We start from the raw sequence: 19,452 nt of genomic DNA on the forward strand, positions 1-19,452 counted from the left end.
GCCATTGGCTAGACAAAGAGATTTATTTATTGAAATACTAAAACATCAGTTAGCCAAAGTGTTTTGGAGCTCTAGTGCTGCTTTCTCAAGTCTGATTGGGGACTGTGGCTACAACTGTGCTGCTACCTTATCCCAATCAGACTTGAGAAAGGAGCCCTAGATCTCCGAAACACGAAGTCTAACTGAAGTTTTAGTATCTCAATAAAGAAATCTCATGCAAATGCACCAATAGATGTCTTCTCCGGGTCACACTATCTTGGTCTAAATCATCCAGCTTTCTCTCCTCTGAATTTCTGCTTCTTCTGCTGGCTGGCAATGTCTTGTGGGACTTTTTTGAAAACATTATCAGGGAATATATTCCTTCATTCTATTCAATCACTTTAGAAATTATCCAAAATGTTGGTATGAGAAGCATCTCAAGAAGAAGAAAATTGTAGAGTAGCATTACAAAAATGATGTGAGTAATATGGAAAATGCAGAGAGGCTTATAATGCATTAAAAAGTGACATGGATAGAGTCATAGGGTGACAAAAGCTGACAGGGTACCCCACCAGTTTATAACTATACATTAGAGGCCAGTTGAATATGCCTGTTGTTATGCTTACATGTTAAAATACCCTAGAAACAGATCTTACATGTTAGAGGACCATAAATGTAAGACAGCTTCCTAGAATCTGTGACAGATAAAGGCCACAAAAGTGTCTTATATCTGGTCATAAAGTGTCTTATATCTGGTCATTTATTTCCAATAAATATAGAAATGTACCTTAGTAAACTGTATACCATATAAAATAAACTGGTTTAGGAACCCCAAGCTAAGCTTATAATGAACGGCGAACCCACATATCATGGAAATCAACCAATAAGTAGGGTCGCCTGTTGGATTTCACTTGATTATTATTTTCACTTGAACTATATTAACATAATTTTGTGGAATCGGTGCTGAATTGATTAGCCTTACTCCATATAACCAAGACATGAATACATTACCACTCATCACTGAATCCATTGTTGTCAGTCTGTTTATCCGACACATGATACTGGCCTGTGGCTCCTTAACCTGATTTACCACTCAGATCTCCACTAATAGTGAGTGGTACCTTGTACCTCTTTATATTATATGGTATTGTACAGTTGTCTAAGCCTAATTTTCGCATTTATTGGTCATTATAGCCAAATACTCTTGTATTATTTGGTACTGATGTTACCTGAGTAACAATCTACGGTATATATTTATATATCTTATTGCTATACTTTGTCAGGTTTTCATTTTATTCTTTTTTGGGAATTTCTTATTTTTCTTTACATTAAAAGTTAAGTTTTATATAGGCAGAGGTTTTTTGAGTGGCTTCTGATTGCAAGGACTAAAATGATGTAATCTATGTCATCAACAAAAACGTATAGACTGGGCTTAAATAAGTAGACTACTATTATTGATTATTGTACTAGATGGGGTAGCATGAAGGAAGGCGAACTAACATTGATCTCACCTGCATACAGGTGCCTTAGGAGAAGGTAACAATCCCAAAATGGGGGCTCTAGCTGTTTTTATAATGAACAGGTAAATCTAAGGTATTTGCCAAGGTTTTAAAGGGGATCGGTCGCCAGTTTTATGGTGTCCTAACTAAGGCCAACATAAACCAGGGACAGTTCTCATTAGCAAGATGGGTCACTTTCTTTATCTGGTATGGAACAGCTCCAGCCCCTTCTAATGAGTCCCCATATTCATGAGCTGTGGGATTTATCCACCCATCTGCTGTTGATTTATATCGAAAAAAAACTGTCAATCAGATGCAGGTGGGCAAGGAGAGCCGTGAGCTCATGAATATGGGGACTCATCGGCATGCGCTGAAGCTGTTAGGATTTAAAAGTGAGGGCAGCAGAAAACTAGTAACAGAGTGCCATAATTGATGTAAAAAAAAATGGAAATCAGACATCTTATAGTACATGGCAATTCCTTTCTTTCTAACAAAGCTAGAACCAGTCCTCACATCGATCCAGAGATCTCCCCATTCACTGCTCCAATTGGTCTGCTAGATTTATTTCAGGCTGGCAGCTCAGAATGTTCCTTTCTGCTGTAGCTCTTTCCCTGTAACTGCCACAGCTTCTCACAGAAGATATGGATGGTGGCAATTGAAGATTTAAACTGAACGTGTGCGACCACCTCAATGAGGTGGATGGAAAAAGAAGGAAAAGAACAAACAGCAGGTGGCACTATACAGATACATTTTATTGAATAGCTCAGTGGTTATACAGAAATTTTAATTACATGTAATTTAAAAAGTATTCAGATCCATGTGCTGATCTGAAAAATTTAGAATATTTTTCGTGGCACAACCCCTTTAAGGGATTTTTGTCCTGATGCCTTCTGAATTAGCCTCTTGTCTTATGCCTCCTTCTACATATTTGGCCTTACATGCTCAATGCCCATGAATTTTAGCTTTGTTGTATCTTCTGTAGGACAGGTGAGCATGTATCACACAAAGGGTGTGTCATCTCCTTTATTTATTTATGTTGTCTTGATGGTCTAAAATCCTCTGTCTCAATTTATGCTTTGTTTTAGGCACATAATTGTGTGGGCAACCGCAAGTTGCTAGGTATACCACTGTTTTTTATGGCAACTGATAAATTACCTCGTAGAGAATTGATCCTTTTGTGCTTGTGCTTTTAGAAATTGTTTGATGAAAGCACATGCTTTACATGCCTCCCATTTAAGGTAAGTCTGTCAGAAGCTTCAAGCTCATTTAAAAACAAGTCTGGAACAGGCAGACTAGCCATTTTGGCAGCTGTTCCCATCTCTGCTTATTTCGATATAGGTAGAGACCAGTGAATATAGCTGAAACGGGGAGTGAGAAGCCAGTACATGGATAGTATTGTGTTCCCCTAGTGTTGAGGAAATACTTCACAGTTTCCCAACACCTTATCACGGGGCATGAGTTTTAGATCACCTAGACATCTTGTTCGATTTGTATCATCTTCTGTACCTCGATTCTCCAGTTTATTGAGGATGTCCATTTTGTCCCATAGATAAGAGTGACAAGTTCTTCTCAGCAAACTATCCACATAGAAGTAAGTAGAATCTAACGTGCTTATTAAAACAATACCTTTATTATTAACTGGGTTATGGAGCAAAAATTTGTTCAAGTGATATCTTATATAGAAGAGATGGATACTCTAAAAAATACTCCTACTATAAATGGGATAGTCGTTAAATAGGACAGATAGAACCAATGTTACCGAAAGCAGGGGGTAGTTAGGTTACTATATAGAAAATAAATATCTTTCCCTGGATAACCCTATAGGTCTAATAACCTGTGCACAGGGATACCCCCTGATGGTGGAGGTACCCTGCCCCCGTACCTAGGTCTATCTATTGCCCTAATAAAGCCCTACTCACACAATTGGATAGAATATAAATCCAAAAAACATAAAGATGTCTATATGTATTAACGGAAACCCCAACGCGTTTCACCTGCACACGGCAGCTCATCGGGGGGGTGATATAAAGTAAATAATCGTAGGGAATAACAAAAAAATTAATAAAGAGAGAAATATAGAGATAGTACTTAGCTCCCATAGATAGCCTGTTTGATGTACTGATGATGAGAGAAAACACTCTGTTTTTAGATGATTAAGTCCAAAAGATGTCTGATAATGTACATGGCACTTACCGCTCAGAGGGGCCCTTTAGGCAGCTAGAGCAGGCATCTGGGAAGCTAGTAGGGCTAGTGTAAGTATGCCAGTGCCCTGTATTTGAGCACCGGTGAGGTCTGAAGCTTCCGGACGCCAAAGTATGCATACTTCCGGTAAGTGGAACGCATCGCGATGACGCGATACGTCACTTCCGGTCTATGAACCACAACATTGGAATGCATATTCAAAGAAGCGCACCCGGAAGCACTAGGGAATATCGAGAGTAACAGACACTGTCTATAGATGCATGGTTAGTGTCTAAAGATAACATGGAGCCATAGCCCCTATATATCGAATGATCAACATTTTCCACGGGTAGTTCACCAGCTCTACAGAATTAAAACAAGGGGAGTAAATTTAGTCATGTGCCAATAATGATGACATATTGCACACATCATACATTTGCCATTTGCCTCACTGAGAAAATGGAGGGGGCCCTATGTATGTAACAAAAGGATAAAGCGACAAAAATGTATATGTCGCTTCTAAAAATATGGCACTTCTCGTACCCGCATGGTCAAAAAATGAAAAAAGAAGGGCCAAGTCAAATAAAACATGTATAAGTGAGTCGTTCATTGAGACCACCAGGCGACTGAGACTGAAAGCGATAAATCCATTCAGATTCCTTTTGGAGTATCCTCCGGTCCCAGTCGCCCCCCCTCAGGGGAGTAGGAACGACCTCCAGTACAGAAAACCTTATAGAGCTGAGATCCCCTTTGTGTTGATCATTCACATGATTAGCCACAGAGGTGTCTTTCTTTTTAACTATATCGTTAACGTGTTCGCACACTCTCCGTCTCAGCTCCCTATAAGTCTTGCTAATGTAATTCTTGGGGCAGGTACATTGACAAATGTACACAACTCCCCTCGTTTTACAATTTGCAAAGTCACCCATAGTATGGATATAGTTGGTCATAGAGCAGGTTATTGTTTTTGTAGTACATATATATCTACAGGCCTTACAGGCCCCACATCTGAACATCCCTTTTGGTTTTCTGTCAAGCCATGTGTTCTTCACACCAGTATAATGACTGTGTACGAGTCTGTCTTTTAGGCTCCTAACTTTACGGTACGTTATTTGTGGAAAGGGGAAGATGTCTTTAGACAGATCATTGTCCATAGTTAGGATAGGCCAGTGGGTTCTCAAAATGGCAGTAATCTCCCTATTGGCTACATCATAGGTTGAAACTAGGCGAATCAGGTTTGCGTCCTTTTTATCCCTTGCTCTGGGTACCAATAAATCACCCCTATTGCTATTCTCTGCTGTCTGGAGCGCTTCCCGTAAAATAGACCTGGGATAGCCTCTCTGAAGTAACCTATTTTGCAGCTTTCTAGATTCATTATAGAAGTTCTCCTTGTTAGAACAATTCTGGTGCATGCGCAGGTATTGTCCTCTTGGAATACCTCTTTTAACAGCAAGGGGATGGTAACTGCTCCAATGCAAGATAGTATTTGTGGCAGTTTGTTTTCGAAAAACATTCGTCGTGAGATTACCAGCTGTTGATGTTACCTTAACATGAAAGAAGGTGATGCTTTTGGACTGTATCTCACTCGTGAACCTTAACCCCACATCGTTGTCATTGAGAGCAGAGACAAATTCACCAAACTTTTCCTTGCTGTCACTCCAAATCAAGAAAATATCGTCAATATAGCGGGTCCAAAAAACGATCTTACTGTTCCACCACATAGTGTGGTCAGGGAACACAAATTTGTCTTCCCACCAGCCCAGAAGGAGATTGGCATAGGTAGGGGCACAGGGACTACCCATTGCTGTCCCCCTGAGCTGGTGGTAGAAGGACCCGCTATACAAGAAAAAATTATGCGTAAGATTGTATCCCTAAAGACACATAATAAAGTTATTATGATTCTGAAATTGAGTACCTCTAGATCTCAGAAAATGGGCTGTTGCTGCCAATCCTTTTTCATGTGGTATTGATGTATACAGAGATTCGACATCTATGCTTGCGAGATAGCAATGGGAATCTATTGAGATGGTTTCGATTTTACTTAAAAAATCCATTGTGTCTCTTGTAAAGGATGGTAAACAAGACACAAGCTCTCTAAGAACTTTATCAAGGTAGACTCCACAGTGGTGGGTGAGGGAGTCTACTCCCGATACAATTGGGTGCCCTTTTAGGGGATTAACCCCCTTATGTATTTTAGGGAATCTGTAGAAAGTTGCCAATTGCTGATTTTTGGGAAGTATAAATGTATACTCAGATTTACTAAAAACTCCCTGCTCAAGACCTTGCTGAAGAATCGCCTTGAGTTGCGATTGAAAGACAGAAGTAGGATCACACGATAAAACTCTGTAGCTCTTCGAGTCCCTAAGTAGGTCAAAACAAATTTTCTGATAGTTGAAATGATCAAGTATGACTAAATTGCCACCCTGGTCAGATGGTTTAATGACAATGTATTATCTGTCTCCAGATATGTGCTGTTGTTTTGGGTTAGCCCATCTATACTGGATTGATATTTTCATTTATTTTTGGAAGGCTATAGAAAGTTGGTATTTTCTTACTTAGCAAAAAAATGTTTTCTCTCTTATCCAATAGACTCTTTCTTACACTTCCTCCAATATTTTTTTGCTCTATATTGGACTGTTAAATCTGTATCCAATTTTTTTGTAATGTGATAAAATACTTATGCACTTAGGCACTTTTCTTTATAGTCTTCCATGCCCATTACCTCAATGTTCCCACCCTTCTCAGATAGCTTTATTATTATAAATTGATCCTGCTCAAGTTCAAACAGAACTTTCCATTCAATTCTGAATTTGTGGTATTGATCCTTAACAGAGCATAATACATCAAATATAGTTTCTGTCACTAAAGAGAGTTGCTTATTCAGGATACCCATTTCTGCTTTTGCATGTTTCTGGAGGACAGGTGTTTCAGAAGGCACTCTTGGATAGGTGGGATTGCTAAATTGTGCTGGATGTAGGTGTACTGCAACCAAAAAACAAGGTCCCATACAGCTATGTCGACAGAAAAGTAAAAATGTTTTGGCTTTAGGCCAGTGTCTTTGGGGACTAGTTTTTTTTTACTTTCTGTTTAAATCCTGGCCATGTCACTTTAATTTTGACTTCCACTTTCCCAAACTGCATGTCAGCATGCATGGCTTAAATGGCACCTAAAAAAGGCGCAAAAACATGAATGAATGTGAGCCATTGACAGGTGTTAAACAAAAATTACTCAAACTGTAAATCATATGGTACATCACAAAAAACACCAATTCATTTTGAGAAAATCTGCATAATGTTAGTGTTTGTTAGGGGTTGTTCAGCCTAATTAACTCTTAGGATACTGAATTTTTGTTTTTGTTTTTGTGTTTTCATTTTTCTTACCTATCTTCCTGGAGCCATAACTTTTTTTTTTTTTTCTTCGTTCACATAGCTGTATGAGGGCTTACTTTTTGTGGGACAAGTTGTACTTTCTAATGCCACCATTTAATATGTCACACAATGTGGTGGGGAGTGGGAAAAAATTCCAAATGAGGTGGAATTGGAAAAAAAGTCAATTCCTTCACCGTTTTACGGGTTTTGTTCCCACGGCGTTCCCTTTGTGGCAAAACTGACCTGTGCCCTTAAGTTTCTGGGTCAGTACGATTGCAACAATACCACATATCTATAATTTTTTTATGTCTAAATATTGTAAAAATGCATTGAAACTCTGAAAAACATTTTTTTAGGACTACCCTGCAATCCAGCAGTAGTGGCTGTGCTTGCACACTATAGAAAAAAGCCTTTTGTATCTGCCAGTATAGGAGGCAATATCGACAATTACAATACAGTGATCCCTCAAGATAAAATGGCCTCAGGATACAATATTTTCAAAATAAAATGTTCTTTTCTGGGTTATCGTATGTTGAACCTAGACTCAACATACAATGCGTCAGACTCACACCTATCCAATAAACATGACTGTATTGGCTGTCTAGTACCACCTCTGGAATATTACTTGTCTGGTACTGCTCTCTGTCTGGGCCGGCTTGAGCTGCTTTAGACATCAAATGATGATTGCTTCATTTAATTTTTCTGGTGGATTGTGTACTATACAGGATTCTGAGGAAGCTCCTGTCCTCATCATAGCGAGTAATATACACCTCCATCTCTTTGACTGTTATATGTAAGGACTTGCTTTATGTGCCTGGCGTATCTGCTTATTTTTCTCAAAGAGAATGTCCCACGAAAAATATTAGCAGTTTTCAAACAGCACCTTTATCTGAATATTTTTGTAATTGCATGTAATTAAAAAACATAATCACAGAGTTATGCTTCATTCCCACATCAGTGTTCGGTCAGTAATTTCCATCAGTGCTTTTGAGCCAAAACCAGGTGTGGCTATAAACACAGAATAGGTGCAGATCTTTCCCTTATGCCTTATGTCTGTGGAGCCTACACTCCTGGTTTTGGCTCACAATCACTGATGAAAATCACTGACCAAACACTGACGTGTGAATGAGGCTTTGTTCAATAAAATGTATCTGTATAGTGCCACCTGCAGTTTTTTTTCCTTTGTCCGGCTCACTGAGATGGCCACACATGCTCAGTTTTATCCTTCAACTGCCTTCTGAGCTGTGATAGACAGAGGACTGCAGCAGAATGGACGCACCCCCTTGGTTGCAGCAGAAAGGACACTTCCCTTGAGCTGCCAGCATTATATAAATCTAGCAATGGATGGAGAGATCTGTAAATCCATGTGAGGTACAGGGCTGGTTCTAGCTTTGTTAGAAAGAGATTGTCATGTACTATATAACGTCTGATTTATTTTTATTTTTTTACATGAATCATGGTATAACCCCCATTTTCTTTTTTCTTAGGGTGAAATTTTGGGAATTTGCAACCAATTGCTAGTTTTCTAAATGTCATGGACTCAAGTTACAATGGTTTCAACATAGAATGGTCGTCACATAACCACTTAATATTGTAACTTGAGGGACCATCACATTATTAAATGCCTTGTATTAGCTTTGTCTAGATGATAAGTGCCATTTGCTGAAGTGACACAACCCTTTAATGACTACATGGAGCAGTGAACAGTGAATAAACAATTGGGTTCTATTGAGTTAACAGAACACCAATGCTTCAGTTGCACTGGAGCTGCGTCTCAGTTATGCCACAGCCACAGTGTTGCCATATTCTCGGAGTAGTGTAGTGCATAGAAACAAAAGCCATTGAAAAGCAATTGCTTAACACATTTAGTTGCATTTAGTTTAGATAATATGTCTCATAAAGCATGTGTGTTAACCCTGCTACATCCGTATATTTACTGTATTTTTATGTAAGTGCATAGTCTAGCAACTTTTGACATTTTTTTTGTTGCAGAATTTACAGCTGAGACAGAGGGCAGTGATATTCATCCAGACTGGAAGCCATCATTTCTTACTAATGAAGAATTTACCCAGTTGATGCTGGAGGTAAGAAGCCTGAATTTTCACAGTTTTAAGCCTCATTTATGCATCAGTGTTTCACGGACATGTGCTGTACGTGTTCTCCACAAACAGCACACGTCCCCATTCACTTTAATATGTGTGTTTGTCACGAACCAGCGGGTGTGAACCCACTGTGTCACGTGTCCTACCTCCTCTAAGGGTGTTGTCTAAGTGAACCCCTGTATCTTCACAGTACTCCTGATGGTGGGGATAGACTTTCCCGAGGCTACCTCTTGAAGAGGATAGGCACACAAGGCAGCTGGTCCAGGCGGACCAGGAGGTACCTGAGAAAGGTACCAGAGATGCAGGACCAAAGGATGAGGCAGAAGCATAGTCAGACAGGCAATAGGTCAGGGCAGGCGGCACAGGTACAGGTCAGGCAATCCGGTTCGGCAACAGGAGAGTCAAGGCAAGCAGATAGGGATCTAACAGGTAGCAGAGTCCAGGAATACAGATATGAGTCAGGAACACTAGCAGAAACCAGGAACCTTAGCAGGACGCAAGGGCCTTGACACTGAGGCATCTGGGAAGGGGGCTGAGCCCCTTATATATGCGCAGGAGGGCTAGGATAGGTCAGCGAGGTCACATGACCCAACCCATAAAGCCCAGGAAGTGACGCGCCGGCACTCAAACCCTAAACATGTACGTCATATCTGGCCAGGACTGAAAGACCAGTGAAGTACATGTACTTCATGGTGATCAGGCGGGTGCAGGAGCTGCGCACACCCGATCAGCCGCAGGGCCCGATCAGCCGCAGGGGTCCAGCAGTCACTGATAAATGGACCCCTGCTGTATGCGCCAGCATCAGTGAAAACACCTATGTCGGCGCATTAACCCTCGCACTGCCGCGGTGTGATTGTGGCGGTGCAGGGTGGCCATCGGGTCCCCGTGCTGCTGTGACCGGGAGCGGATGTCAGGGAAGGCATTGTGGCTGCAATCCATGACAACCTGTGAGATCCAGCCCACTGGATCTCATAGGAAAGCTGGCTGAAGTGTATTACAGTGTGTAATACACTTACAGCCAATACACCACAATACAGAAGTATTGTGATGAATTGTAAAGGGGATCAGACCCCCAAAGGTTGAAGTCCAAGAGTGGGACAAAAAAAAAGTTAAAAAAAAAAGTACGTTTCAAGTAAAAAAAAAAAGCATCCTTTTCCAAAATAAAGCAAAAAAAAAATTGAAAAAAATAGGCAAAAACAGAAAAGTAGACATACGGTATTAGGTATTGCCACGTCCGTACCAACCGGTTCTATGAAAATATCACATCACCTAACCCCTAAGATGAACACCATAAAAAAAAAAATAATAAATGTGCTAAAATAAACATTTTTGGGTCACATTGTATCACTAAAAGTGCAAAAAGGCATATGCCCCCCAAAATAGTACCAATCTAACTGTCACCTCATCCCGCAAAAAATGAGCCCCTACCTAAAACAATTGCCCAAAAAATAAACTATGGCTCTCAGACTATGGAAACACCAAAATATGTTTTTTTTGTTTCAAAAATGCTTTTATTGTGTTAAATGTAATATATTTTTTTTAAAGTAGACATATTAGGTATTGCCGTGTCCATAACAACCTGCTCTATAAAAATACGACAAGACCTAACCCCTCAGGTGAACATCGTAAAACAGATCAAATAAAAACGGTGTCAAAAAAGCCATTTTTTGTCAACTTACATCACAAAAAGTGTAATACCAAGTGATCAAAAAGTCATACGCACCCCAAAATCATACCAATCAAACCATCATCTCTTACCGAAAAAAGTGAGACCCTACCTAGGACAATCGCCCAAAATATAAAAAAACTATGGCTCTCAGAATATGGAAACACTATAACATGATATGACGACATATGTCGTTCCTTTCCTTCTGCGCCCTGCCGTGTGCCCGTACATCAGTTTATGACCACATATGGGGTTTTTCTGTAAACTACTGAATTAGGGCAATAAATATTGAGTTTTGTTTGACTGTATCCCTTGCTTTGTTACTGGAAAAAATGGATTAATAGTAGATATATACTCAGGGTCAGGGATTCAGTAGTCGTGGCCCAGTGTATAATTACTCAGAGGTGTCCTTAATTATCAATATTGAACTGAGTGTGCCTTATTGTAGTTATTTAAAACATAACTTTTATTTCATCAAATTTTTTGAATATTGTGATACTATATTAAAACAATGCTGTTGATGCACTGCTTTATTGGAGGGGTGTCAGGTGTATCTAGCAGCCCTAGTCCCATTGGTCAAGCGGCAGTTTGTCAGAGGGGTCACTTTAGACACTTTGTTTCTGCGGATTGCTCGGCCTAGGTTCTTTCCCTAAATAAGCTAGTCAGAGAGCTGGGAGAACCCTAACAGGCTGTATTCCGGGCACCCGCCCTTAGAAGGGCGACCCACAGCCGCTGGAACCTCGGATCTATAGCTGTTAAGCCCTGACAACTAGTCCTTCCTCAAAGTTTTCCGACACGTTTCACCACAAAGAGTAGTGGTTCTTCAGGGACACAGAATGTATCGCCGGGGTGTCTGGTGCAGTGGCAGCGCTCCCGCACGAATATTTAAGGCAGTGGCCACTACTCTTTGTGGTGAAACGCGTCGGACAACTTTGATGAAGGACTAGTTGTCAGGGCTTAACAGCTATAGATCCGAGGTTCCAGCGGCTGTGGGTCGCCCTTCTAAGGGCGGGTGCCCGGAATACAGCCTGTTAGGGTTCTCCCAGCTCTCTGACTAGCTTATTTAGGGAAATAACCTAGGCCGAGCAATCCGCAGAAACAAATTGTCTAAAGTGACCCCTCTGACAAACTGCCGCATGACCAATGAGACTAGGGCTGCTAGATACACCTGACACCCCTCCAATAAAGCAGTGTATCAACAGCATTGTTTTAATATAGTGTCACAATATTCTAAAAATTAGATGAAATAAAAGTTATGTTTTAAATAACTACACACTCAGTTCAATATTGATAAAAAATGGATTAAAATGGAAAATCTGCCAAAAAAGTGAAATTCTTAAATGTCATCTACCTTTTCCTTTAATTCTTGTGGAGCACCTAAAGGGTTCACAAAGTTTGTAAAATCAGTTTTGAATACCTTGAGGGGTGTAGTTTCCAAAATGGGGTCACTTTTTGGGAGTTTCTACTCTAGGGGTGCATCAGGGGGTCTTCAAATGTGACATGGCAACTTAAAATTATCCCAGTGAAATCTGCCTTCCAAAAACCATATGACGTTTCTTTCCTTCTGCGCCCTGCCGTGTGCCCATACAGCAGTTTACGACCACATATGGGGTGTTTCTGTAAATTACAGAATCAGGGCAATAAATATTCAGTTTTGTTTGGCTGTTATCCCTTGCTTTGTTAGTGGAAAAAAAATTGATTAAAACAGAAAATGTGACATGAAGTAGACATATGGGAAAATGTAAAGTAATAACTATTTTAGGAGGTATCACTCGCTATCTGTTTTAAAAGCAGGGAAATTGCGAATTTTTCCAAATTTTTGGTAAATTTTTATTTATTTTTTAATAAATTAAAATGAAATATTTTGACTCAAATTTACCACTGTCATGAAGTACAATATGTGATGAGAAAACAATCTTAGAATGGCTTGGATAAGTAAAAGTGTTTTAAAGTTATCACCACATAAAGTGACACATATCAGATTTGCAAAAAAATGGTCTGGTCCTTAAGGTGAAACATGGCAGGGTCCTTAAGGGGTTAAAGAATTGCTGCAGGAAACAAGCAGCAAGCATGCTGTGGTCAGTGCTGAGAGCAAACTGTGGAGTGGATCTCAGAACAACAGCACCCACACAGACAGAGCCCAGGACTGCATCGGTGAATGGGAAGCCCCGACCGCTGAACACCGCTGAACACCGCGCCCGGGACCGCGTTGGCAAGCCAGGGGAACAGCGGCGCACAGCAGCTGCTATTACAGTATTGAGACATCAGTGTTTTACCACGGTCCGTGGGTCAGTGTTTTTAGCACAGATGCATGCTCTATTTTGTCCGTGTTCACGGATCCATCACATCCATTATAGTCTATGGGTCTGTGAAAGCCACGGATACCATCCTGTGTTGCATCCGTGTGTTTCACGGATCATTAGGAAGAGATTCTTTTAAAAAAAAGTTTCAGCTGTTCAGTGTCAGTGAAACACAGATGCTACACAGACAGCAAAAAACTGACACACGGAGCCAACATGGATCCTTCACGGACAGCTTCACGGATGCATCACTGTCCACCTGCTCACAGACTTAAGCACGTGCACAGACTTGTGAATGAGGCTTTACAAAGGACAAATTCAGATTATTGAAAATGCACTAGTATACCTTTACAGTTCTTTGATACATTATGGTTGGACAAGTATTCAGTGGGTCTATAATTCTGTTACTGACACCTAACTGTTGTGTTCTTTTATACTGATACCGTTAAACTGGTGAGGAAAGATGTAACTGGCATATGATTGTCAATCCATGTATTGGAAATTGGACACATACAGCAGATGCAACAACCTGACAATAGTTACACAGATGTTTTAGTAAATGTATGTTTTGGTGGCAGCCTACTAGTCTTTCTCATAAAAAAATGAAAAGTTAACTTTCACTGTACAGTGGTGTTTGAGCATTGTGAATCATGATCACATAAAAAATGAGAAAAGTGGTCCTAAATAAAAGGACAATTACTACAGGGCAGATTTAATAATACTGTCTAAAAATATAGAAAGTGTGAATGTAAGGGGTGATCTAAAAATCAAATGTTCTGTGCCAGAAATGTGGAGTGATTTTGCCTATTTTGTGACTGGATTAGGCAATTGCAACAAATTTTGATATATTCGCGTGATGGGTGGTTTGCGCTATGCCTAAGGCCTCTTTCACGTGGGTGAGAATTCCGCGTGGGTGCAATGCGGGCCCATTAATTTCTATGGGGCTGTGCACATTAACAGTGATTTTCTCTCATCACTTGTGTGTTGCGTGAAAATCGCAGCATGCTCTACTTTGTGCGTTTTTCACGCAACGCAGGCCCCATAGAAGTGAATGGGGCTGAAGGAAAATCGCAAGCATCCGCAAGCAAGTGCGGATGCGGTGCGATTTTCACGCACGGTTGCTAGGAGACGATCGGGATGGGGACCCGATCATTATTACTTTCCCTTATAACATGGTTATAAGGGAAAATAATAGCATTCTTAATACAGAATGCTTAGTAAAATAGGGCTGGAGGGGTTAAAAAAAATAAAAAATAATTTAACTCACCTTAGTCCACTGTCTTCATCTTTGCTTTTCAGTAGGAAAAGGACCTGTGGTGACATCACTGCGCTCATCACATGGTCTGTCACATGATCCATCACCATGATGATGGATCATGAGATGGACCATGTGAAGAGCGCAGTGATGTCATCAAAGGTCCTTTACCCAGGTCCTGAAGTAAGAAGAGTGGATTAAAGTGAGTTAAATTATTTTTTCTTTTTTTTAACCCCTCCAGCGCTATTTTACTATGCATTCTGTATCCAGAATGCTATTATTTTCCCTTATAACCATGTTATAAGTGAAAATAATACAATCTACACAACACCTAACCCAAACCCGAACTTCTGTGAAGAAGTTGGGGTTTGGGTACCAAACATGCCGATTTTTCTCACGCGCGTGCAAAACGCATTCAAATGTTTTGCACTCGCACTGAAAAATCGTGCATTTTCCCACGACACACCCACATCTTATCCGACCCAAAACCATGACGCCCGTGTGAAAGAGGCCTAACAGTTTGCATTTAATAAAAGGCAGACCGTTGGCAGAATGTTTTTAGCCAGATTTATTAGTAAGACTTCTTTCAAAAAAGTGTACTCCAATTCCCTGGTGGTGTACAAACTGACATAACCTTTGTAATAAATATAATTAAACTGCAAAATCCATAGGTATTTCATGTCACAAATTTGACAAATGGTGTGCACCATTATGTCAATTTGTCACCAAAAAATGGCATCAAAACAAGCAGACACTGGCAAAAAAAGCAAAAAAGCCACATATTGACACATTTTGATTGTTTCATCATTTCGCACCAACTGTGCCCACCCTAATCTGTTATTGACTACAAGTTTACCTGCTCCCTTGTTGCCATGCATTGGTGTCTCTGATCTCCGTCAGTTAGCAACCAACCAAACCAGGACTATTCCAGGATATAGTGGCCTGGTGGCTCCTCAGTGAAGGCCAGATCCATTTATAAGGTTTAAAGGGTAAAAAGCACGGGACTTCCAGGTTAATGTCCTGAGGACTAGCCCAAAGGCAAACCGGTTGGTTGGCACAGTGGATGCACATTCACTGTCCGTAACAACATATTTATGAAGCAAGAAAGCCAAAAACAACAATCCATTGTGCCTCCCCTGCCAACATCTCAACACAGAGGAGAGAAAGCTGTTTTTTTGTGTGACTTTTAACTCATTCTAGGAGAGAATGGAGAGCATATCAAATCTTTTTTAACCTTTTAAAATGGTGTGCCCTTCACTATGCATCATAAATAATGTGTTACCTTTAGGTCATTATAGAATAGGTCATTATGGATGCAGTGATACCAAATTTACCGTAAGTTTATGCCGTTATTTTTTATACCCACAATAAAGCATATTTTATAGTGAAAATCGAAATTTTTCTCACGTAAAGGGGTTTTCCCATGAAAATGACTTTACCTTTTTGACCAGCACTTGGAATATAAATACTTTTGTAATTGTGCTGTAATGTACTGTGGTTCTAAGTTTAAATCCAATAAGGACAACATTTCCATGAAGGTTGTATGTTGTAGCGTGTGATGATAATGTCTGTAAAGCACTGTGGAATATGTCAGTGCTATGTCAGCAAAATTAGTAAGCCACTGAGTTATTCAATAAAATGCATCTTTATGTTGCCACAAGCTGTTTGTTTTCCTGCTTTCTCTGTCCTTCTTGCTGAGGTGGTCGCACTTGCTCAGTTCCATCCTGCAGCTGGCACCAGCTGTGTCTACTGTTAAGAAGCTATGGCAGTTACAGGGATAGCGCTGTAGCAAACAGGACACACTCCCTGAGAAAAGACACTCCCGCTAAACTGCCAGCTTAAAGTAAATCTAGGAGACCAATTAATGGGGAGTTCTTTGGATCCACGTGAGGTACATGGCTAGTTCTAGCGTTTGTGAAAAGAGATTGTAATGTTCTATATGTTGTTGTATTTAAAAAAAAATTATGAATCATGGGGTGTATCCATTTACATTTTTTTACACTTTGCATTTTTTATTTTTTTTTACAATACTTATTAGTACTTAAAGGGGTATTCCGGTTGGTACACATTATCCCCTATCCATACCATAGGGGATAACTTTAAGGCCTCATGCACACAACCGTTTTTGTGGTCCGCATCTGAGCTGCATTTTTTGCGGCTCGGGTGCGGACCCATTCACTTCAATTTCCGTTCCGTGGCCCCGCAAAAAAAATATAGCATGTCCTTTTCTTGTCCGTTTTGTGGACAAGAATAGGTATTTCTACAATGGGCCGCCCATTCCGCTCTGCAAATTGCGGAAGGCTTCCATTTTTTGCGGATCCGCGGTTTGCGGACTGCAACAAACGGCACGGTCATGTGCATGAGGCCTAAGATCGGTTGGGGTTCTACCAGTAGGACCCCAACCGATCACGAGAACGGGAGCCCTGTACCCCCTGCAGGCCCCTTGCAGGTACCCTAAAATGACCGTTCCATTCATTTCTATGGTAGTTCCGGAGATAGCCGAGCACCATACTCGGCGGTACAGCGGTAGGACCCCCGCCAATCTTAAAATTATCCCCTAAGTACTAGTGCAGTGTATTCTAGTCTGTCTTTTAGTGTTCTACTGAAAGGCAGCTTATTAAGCCCTTCCACTGATCCTGAAAATGAAGCATCTGAAGGATCCGCAGCACTTCAGTGCTGTGTCCTCTCCACAGTTTTTTCCTAGACATTGGTGTCAAGTCCACCTGCTGTGCAAATAACTGCAGCACAGCCCCATTTAGTTGAATAGCGCTTGGTGCACTTCCCAGCAAAGCAGTGCTGCCAAAACCAATATTACAGGCCCTTCATTCTCAGCATTGGTTGGGGATCTAGTGACATGCCATCACTTTATTACCATATTTAGTGAATGCACTTCTTATTGTCAAAAACGGTTCTCCTTTAAACAGCTATTATATGAGATTTTTGCTCCTAAATGCTAACAAGCTGTTGCTTACTTGTTTCTGTAGGCACTTGATGGCTTTATTATAGTGGTTACAACAGATGGGAGTATAATCTATGTCTCTGATAGTGTCACACCATTACTTGGGCATTTACCAGTAAGTGCTTTTTCTTTGTATGACCGACAATAGTATAATTCCTTCTTAATGTACACTTTAATACAGTTTAATACTTGAATTATGCATCGTTTAAATGTCATATGTGTTAAAGAGAACATGTCACCAAAACATGCAATGCAATCTGAAAGCAGAATGCTATAGAGCAGAATCAGGGTGGGTTCACATCTGCGTTCTAGATTCTGTTATGGCTTTCTGTTATAAAATGGTTATAACGGAAAATAACGGAATCAATAAGACGGAAGGACGGATCCGTTATGCTGCCCATAGACTTGTATTATGACGGAATGCAAAACGGGAGCCTTTAAAAGGCATTCCGTTTTGCTTTCCGTCTTAATAGAAGTCTATGGGGGAGTATAATTAATCCGTATGGTTTCCGTTATGCAGAACGGAGAAAAAATTCCTGTCGACAGGACTTTGTTTTCCGTCTTGCATAACGGGACCCAAACGGATCTGTTATGCTTCCCCATAGACTTCTATTGTGTATTAAACTGTATTAAAGTGTATTAAGACGGATCAAAACGTCTTAAGGCTTCCGTTTTGACTTCCGTCTTATGGATTCAGTTTTTTTCCGATATAACCATGTTATACCATAACGGAATCCAGAACGCAGATGTGAACCCGCCCTAAGCTGAGCAGATTGATATATATTTTTGTGGGAAAAGATTCAGTAAAACTCTCTGCATTTTTCGACCCTCTGTGAGTAGCATCGGTACAGGGAGGAGGGGTTATCAGTGACTGACAGCTATCTCTCTAGGTACACTTATGCACACAGTGCCATCAATCACTGATAACCAGTGATGGCCAGTTCGCAGTGTTCGCCGACGTGGTAACAGAACCCATAACACAATTCAGTAAATGCCACAACACAAACCCACACATAAACTTCAAAATATGAAATTCGCTCATCCCTAAACACCTATGTTCTGTACCGATTCTACTCACACGAGGTACAGTATAAATGTAAAAATGACAGGTTTTACTGAATCCTTTCCCACAAAAATATACATCAATCTGCTTGGCTTCTTCTGCTCCACAACAAAGTGCTGTCAGATTGCATTGTAATTTTTGGTGACAGGTCCTCCTTAAAGGGATTTTTACAGGATTTTTATATCATCCTCAGGATAGGCCTTTAATATCTGATAGGTGGAGGAGCAACACCCCACGTGATCAGCTGTTACCGAGTAAGGGTCCATTCACACATCCGTGTGTGTTTTGCGGCTCCGCGGAGCCGCAAAACACGGACACCAGCCATGTGCATTCCTCATTTTGCAGACCACACATCGCCGGCACTTAATAGAAAATGCCTAATCTCGTCTGCAATTGTGGAGAAGAATAGGACATGTTCTATTTTTTTCGGGATCGCAGTTGCGGACCTGGAAGTGCGGGTCAGCATTTCCGGATCCGGAAAGCACATTGTGCGGCCCCATAGAAATAAATGGGTCCGCAATTCCGTTCTGCAAAATTGCGGACGTGTGAATGGATCCTAACTCTGGTGCCAGAAGCGGACGCTGGAACTACACAGCTCTGCTCTAACTGCAAAGCTCAGATTGAAGTTCACCAACTTCATCGACTACAAATTTGACAGAACTGTGTAGTTCGGGTAGCAAAGGAACAACTAAACAATCTGATATGGATGGCCTATCTTGACCATAGGCCATCAATATAAAAATCCGGGAAAATCCTATGATTCTCAATAAGAAATGCAGTGGCAACCAGCGGCCCAGTTTCATTTAAGTGATTTTGAAAATGGACAGTTCTAAAAAAAATTATTATGTTCTACAATAATAGGAGAGATTTATCAAAACTGGTGTAAAGTAGAATTGGCTTAGTTTCCAATTGCAACCAATCAGATTCCACCGTTCATTTTTCAGAGCTCCTTTTGAAAATGAAAGGAGGAATCTGATTGGTTGCTATGGGCAACCATGCCAGTTCTACTTTACACAAGTTTGATAAATTTCCCCTAGTCCTTTCTACCATCACATTGCAACATCTGGCTGCTAGGATAGT

General features: G+C 40.6%; 1 protein-coding gene across 12 annotated transcripts in view; it reads left to right on the forward strand.

The window, feature by feature from the left end:
- The window catches only part of NPAS2 (neuronal PAS domain protein 2), a 151,522-nt gene that overhangs the window by 51,176 nt on the left and 80,894 nt on the right, over positions 1-19,452 (forward strand). For 8 of the 12 annotated variants that reach the window (XM_044284852.1, XM_044284850.1, XM_044284851.1 and 5 more), the window contains exons 4-6: positions 3,028-3,069; positions 9,020-9,111; positions 17,335-17,424. In XM_044284852.1, the coding sequence (XP_044140787.1) occupies positions 3,028-3,069; positions 9,020-9,111; positions 17,335-17,424 (224 nt within the window). The remainder of the gene's footprint in view (positions 1-3,027; positions 3,070-9,019; positions 9,112-17,334; positions 17,425-19,452) is intronic. The other 4 variants (XM_044284856.1, XM_044284863.1, XM_044284858.1 and 1 more) reach the window with 3 other exon arrangements.

Source organism: Bufo gargarizans, chromosome 3 (genome assembly GCF_014858855.1).
Source record: "Bufo gargarizans isolate SCDJY-AF-19 chromosome 3, ASM1485885v1, whole genome shotgun sequence".
Taxonomy (NCBI): domain Eukaryota; kingdom Metazoa; phylum Chordata; class Amphibia; order Anura; family Bufonidae; genus Bufo; species Bufo gargarizans.